This window comes from Leptonychotes weddellii, chromosome 7 (assembly GCF_054177405.1).
Source record: "Leptonychotes weddellii isolate Sample4059 chromosome 7, ASM5417740v2, whole genome shotgun sequence".
NCBI lineage: Eukaryota > Metazoa > Chordata > Mammalia > Carnivora > Phocidae > Leptonychotes > Leptonychotes weddellii.
In genome coordinates, this window is record NC_138375.1 from 89,247,379 (window position 1) to 89,253,378 (window position 6,000).

Sequence of the window (6,000 nt, forward strand, 5' to 3'; positions counted from 1 at the left end):
ACACAGAGATAGAGAGAGAGAGAGAAAAGATGAGCAGAGGGAGAGGGAGAAGCAGGCTCCCTGCTGAGCCAAGAACCCGAAGCGGGGCTTGATCCCAGGACCCTGGGATCATGACCTGAGCTGAAGGCAGACGCCTGAGCCACCCAGGCACCCCATTGGCCTCCTTTAATTTGTATGGCAGAACCACACAATCTGCATTTTCAGTTATCTTTATAATTGGCACTTTCCCCGAGGAACCCAGAGAACAGACTGCACAGTTCCTCCCCGGCCCTTCTCTGTTGCGCTGCCCTGTGTCGTCTCTGCAAATTCAATCTGACTTGCTCTTCAGTAGTCTAAGGAACTGCCTTCACCTCTTCTGAGGGCAAGGTTGTGTAAGAGTCCTGCAGCTTGGCCTCTGTCCTGCTCCCCGCTGGCAGACTTCAGACCCCCAGAGGTCTTGCTTACTGCTGTCTCCCCAGCATCAAGCCAGGGCCATGGACACAGAGCAGGTACTGAGGATTTGCTACACACATAGATGAAACCTTAGAAAATCTGAGCACAAACTAATGAAGCCGAAGAGAAGCAGCACAGGTTGCAACATAGGACACTGAATAAGTTTTTTTTTTTTTGCCATTTTAATGGATAGTGATGAATATCCGGAAAAAAATTAACTGGAGATGAGCACTGTTTGAATCCCGTCAGGGGCAGAAAGGAAAGCTCTTGTTACAAATGAAAACCACCTCAGAACTCAGGACATGCAACTTGGAAGTAATTTGTGAAGTATTATTTAAATACATAATTATTCCATTTTGGCCCCATTTCCCACTTCCATTCTCCACCTCAGTCTCATACACAACTGACTTAACATGCACCCTTTTGTTTATGTAAGTTCTTAAAAACTGTATTGTTTGGTGAGCATATGTTTTGGTTTATGGTGTTTTGATTTATGGTGATGGATCTCATTCTTTCTTATTCCGTGTGTAAAGGACTGGTGTGGAACATCCAGAGGCCTTGATGGAAACAATACAGTATAAAAGCATGAATGCTTCATTATAAATGCTCAGGGGCAGGAACTAGGGTATAAGTCAAAGCTGGTAAACATATCAGGGCTTAGAGTAATAGGAAAGAAGGTTAATAAAGCAAATGATAGTGTTAGGTCTTACCATGGTGTGCCTTTTGTATTAACACTGGATCCCAGACATTAAATATGGTTTCAAGTATTTCCTCATTAATCTTTTTACCACTCTGAAACAGGTATTTCCCTTCAGTTACCTAAGGACTTTTACAGGCAGAATTAATCACTTTGTTTCTTAAAAGAAAGGAATAAAATTGCTACATGGAAAAGTGAAAAACAAGAGAAGCTTCATAAACTATTATAACATTTAGTTCCCTCTTAAATGATAAGTAGTCTATTATCCTCTGGTCAGATGTTTGATGAATAAACAACATATTTCGATATTTAGATACATTAAAATGAATTATTTGGGGATTCAGCCTATTTAAATTTGCATGTTTTAAGATGCATAATCCGAGACACAATGTGCCCATTATGCCCCAAACTTACTTTATCATGAGGCTTTGGCCATCTATAGCTTCACCATCCCCTAGGTCGTACTTGCTTGTCAAATAAAGGGAAATCTCAATCTTTGAGAGTTGATTTAGTGTATTTGCCCTGTTAGGGTCATTGGGGTCAACTGCTCCTTCCCCTGCAGAAATAAAACATTGTTATTCTTACCATTCACTCATTGTGTTGGTATCAGCAAAGCAAGATAAATGTTCTATGGGAAAGACAGGCTTTGTTGTACAGGGGATAATGGTCTTCATAAACAAAACAAAACATATACTAATATATTCCAAGAGGCCTTTAAAATCTTTCTCTTTTTTTTTTTTTAAAAAGATTTTAAGTAATCTCTACCCCCAACGCGGAGCTCGAATCCACAACTCCAAGATCAAGAGTCGCATGTTCCACCGACTGAGCCAGCCAGTCACCCCTTAAAAAGTCTTTGATTTAAACTGTAAAATAACATGGGGGCACAGATACTCAAAACATGAAAATATTACTAAAAGAGAACTTAATAAAAGAAATTGTTATAAAATACAGCAAGGAATTTGTAATAAATTTGGCTCTTTAATGATTTCTTTATGATATAGGTTGACTAATCCCTTTTGATGCATCTAGAGTTTAATTGCTATCTAATTGATTTGTAACCTAGGACACTATGAATTACAGAACTCTTAATGTAGGAAGGGGCTAGTGTAGTTATCTTCTTAAGTAAGGTTAAATATTAAGATTATTTTGATCTAGGATAGGAAAACTGAACAACTAAACACAAACCACAGGATAAATAGAAGGCAGAAGCTCTTACCAAGAAAAGACTCCACACTAGGTACCTCTCCCAGGGATTCCAGTAGTTCATTCAGCAAGTCCTGTTTGTCAGGTGCAATTGCATCCTGGTGTTCCAACAGGAGCTTTACAGAAACAGCAATAAACACAGAGACACAAATAATTAAAAGTAAATTCCTAAGTGCTACCATTTTTACGTCAAGTTCCCTTTCCAGTTTTTCAAGATAATTTTCTTCTAATACTGTTTTATTTTTATTTTTATTTTTTTAAAGTAAGCTTTATGCTCAACATGGGGCTTGAACTCATAACCCCGAGGATCAAGAGTCCCATACTCTACCGGCAGAGGAGTAAGGCACCCCTATTGTTTGAATCTTAATTACAAGTTTGACATTTATTAAAATTAGAGACCACAGGGAAACACAGTTTTTAATATTGTCTTAGAGGTAAATGCCTACTTTACACGAAGAAATTGTAGCTTTGTGAAAGGTGCCCATAAAACCCTCTTTCAGCAAGATCTGGTGAGATGTGCCTCCAAGAAGCCTTCTACCACTTAACCCCGTGCTCCAGCCCACCTTGACAGAAAAGGTCAAATGTGGGGAGGAAAGTGCCTAAAATGAGGCAGAAGTCTCTCTGCTAATAAACTGGAAGCACATTTCCATATCTCTTCAGGGAAAAATTAAGTGGTAATCAAACAGTATGGCTATATATAAAAAAAAATCACCACATTAGCTATTTTAATCTGCCTGGCAATTGAAGATCTTTCAAGGGTAGGGATCACAGAAACGCCCGTATGCTTCCTTGGCCTGAGACCTAGATGTACCAGGTGTTGTTTCTGGTACACAATCCCCAAAAGGATGCGAGGCGTGTAAAGAGAGGCATTACATAAGTAATAAAGGTGATAAAATGACATAGTGACATCTGGAATGGTAGGATGCATATTTCTGGAGGAAGGTACATTAGTAACAGAACAAAATAAGGTATAACTTTAAGTTCCTGTTCTCTGAAGAGACAGGAGAGAGCTGATTCGGCTGCTGTCTCTGGGGAGTGAGGATTTAGGCAGCTAGTTTCAACCCTTTATTCTGGTGATTACAGAACAGAAAACTTTCTTGAAAATGTCTCTTTAAGGAGCTTATTTTGAGGGTCTACATGTTCCTTAGAGGACAAGGGGCAAGCAGGGGGTCACAGGCTGTGTGGGCTGAGCTGCCGCCAGGCTTCTGTGTAGATGTGGACACCTCCTCGTTTGAGACAGACTGTAAACAGAATAGTCTTTCTCGGCAGTCACAGTACTCCCACGTTAGACATCTGCTTCCAGCCTAACACATGAAGACAATCCAAACCGGTCACAAGCCAGATTTCCCAGGAAAACAGAATCCCCTCTTTTCAATTTTTGTTAACAAAAAGAACAGACGATTTCTCCTTAAAGAGTAACAGTCTAAATGAATACAGTAACATTTTTTTCATGGCTATCCCTGGGAAAGAATGTCTCATTCTAAAAGATACCTCCGCCCCGCTTTTTCTGCATGAAGATACTGCCCTCAACAGATGTGTAGCCAGGATGTGGACATTTTTTTGAGACAGATAATCTACCATAAAAAAGACAACAGTCGTTGCTCAAATATGAATGAGTCCACTTGCTCATTAGAGCAGTTTTGCAAATGTTGCATTGCTGGACATGTTTTATGATTTTGAGTGTTTATACATAGAGAAAAGAAGTATAGCCTCTTCATTTGATCAACCAACTCACTCCTTTGGCTGGCCGTTCAGACCCGCCTTTGTTTAAGGTCACTCAAAATACTCATGGAGAGCTTGTTGCAAATGTCAGGGTGGTTCCTTGTTCCATCCCTGAAAGAGGGAAACCAAAAGCAGGTCCAATCTTTTTTCAAAACCTGTATTCAAGCTTTAGTTTGTTAGTTAGAAGAGCTTAATAACACGGACTGAAATTTTAGTAGCCAATTTTGCCTCCTGTTAGTGTATCTGCTTTGATGGGGGCGGGATAGGACCTTTCAGAGGTGTATATTTGTTATGCTTTCCTCCTAGTTGTGTGTAATCCCAACTGAGTATACCCTTAATGAGAGCTTCTTGACCTCTAGCGTGTATCTGCAGAACCTGGGTTCTTGTTAGAGTGTAAGTTCTGAATTGGGAGGTCTGGAGTATGTTTCTAAACATGTCCCTAAGACTTCTCTTGGAGGAGCACGGTGGTAAGCTATTTTCAAAAAGATTATCTTTTAGGAACCAGGTTTTTCAGGAAATACTTTCCAATTGGTTTTTTCCAAACAAAAAAAACAACAACAAAAAAAACCCAAACAAAAACCCAAAGAACCTCTCAACGCTTAGCCTCTTTTTACTTTAAATGATTGAGGAGCCATCTAAGGCTTTCCCATGCTGAGCTAAGTGCCCTGACCCCAACAGACACTTAATATTCTTTTCACGGCTGATGGTGGTGACGTTTGCATGCCATCTGGATGGAGACATTGTGACATACCACAGACTATGAAACTGCCTTTGAGAAAAGGGATTTTCCAGAACAACAGAAATGATTCTTTGCAGGCAGCTAATGTTGGGTGGGGTGTCCTCTCTTTCCTAACCTTAAACAGCCTATTTTCCCTATCTTTATGTTCAATATTGGGAGAGAGAGAATATTCTCATTATCCCAGAATTTTACTGGAAAAGCTGGGAAGATTCTAGAAAGGGGAAGAGAAATAGTGTGGGGGTTCAGGCAGTGCAGCCCTGGTGGGTAGAGGAAATAGCAGGGCCTATCCCTGCTCAGGACTTAAACTTGACATTCACAATCTGACTTTGTCAACAGATCATGTAAGAAGTAAATTTTCTGATTTGGGAGGAGCTTTATTATGCACTAGAGGGAATAAATGCACCATGTAAAAAGTAAATGTGGCTTGTTTGGGAAAAGGAATCTTATTCATGTGTAAGTCAGGGAATAAATAATCGAAGGTTTCTTAGGATTCTGAGTATGAGTATTATTAGCACATGCTTACAGGAAGCCCCGTAGAGACTAAGCATTTTTAACAAAATCGCATCTGAACCGTGCTAAGACCCTTTTCCAACCCCACTTACTGAATGTGTGCTGATGATTTCTTCAATTGAAATATAAATGACTGGTTTGCTGACTGTCACCACATCTGTGTATTTATCCATATTAAACTTTTCTTCTGGCTCAGGGACATTACAGGCTTCTTTGAAATATTTCCTAACAAAGAAAACAAATTCTTAAGACAGAGTTCAAATTTCTGAGGTAAATAGCTTTGTCAAAACACTGAGGAAATCATGAATTATGACTAGTGCTTTATTCTCCATCCCAAACTATGTGTGTGTGTGCGCATGTGTGTGCGTGTGTGTGTGTGTGTGTTGGGGAGGGGGGAACCTGTTACATCATCTTCCAGAATGGCTCCTAACTATGGAAGCTGAGTCCATGTTTCTGTATGTTGGACCCAGCTCCTCAAGCAGGAATAGAGAGAGCAACATAGCCTCAGGTTCTGTTAGTGACTCAATGTAGTCAAATTATGGTTATTTTATTTCATTTATTTTATTTATTTTTATTTTTTATTTTTTTTAAAGATTTTATTTATTTATTTGACACAGAGAGAGAGATTGAGAGAGAGCGAGCGAGCACACAAGCAGGGGGAGTGGCAGGCAGAGGCAGAGGGAGATGCAGATTCCCC

General features: G+C 39.9%; 1 protein-coding gene across 1 annotated transcript in view; it reads right to left on the bottom strand.

Moving 5' to 3' along the window:
* The window catches only part of IQGAP2 (IQ motif containing GTPase activating protein 2), a 262,286-nt gene that overhangs the window by 20,694 nt on the left and 235,592 nt on the right, over positions 1–6,000 (bottom strand). The window contains exons 26-28 of the mRNA XM_081825591.1: positions 5,396–5,528; positions 2,346–2,448; positions 1,544–1,685 (exon numbers count right to left, since the gene is read on the bottom strand). Of these exons, the coding sequence (XP_081681717.1) occupies positions 1,544–1,685; positions 2,346–2,448; positions 5,396–5,528 (378 nt within the window). The remainder of the gene's footprint in view (positions 1–1,543; positions 1,686–2,345; positions 2,449–5,395; positions 5,529–6,000) is intronic.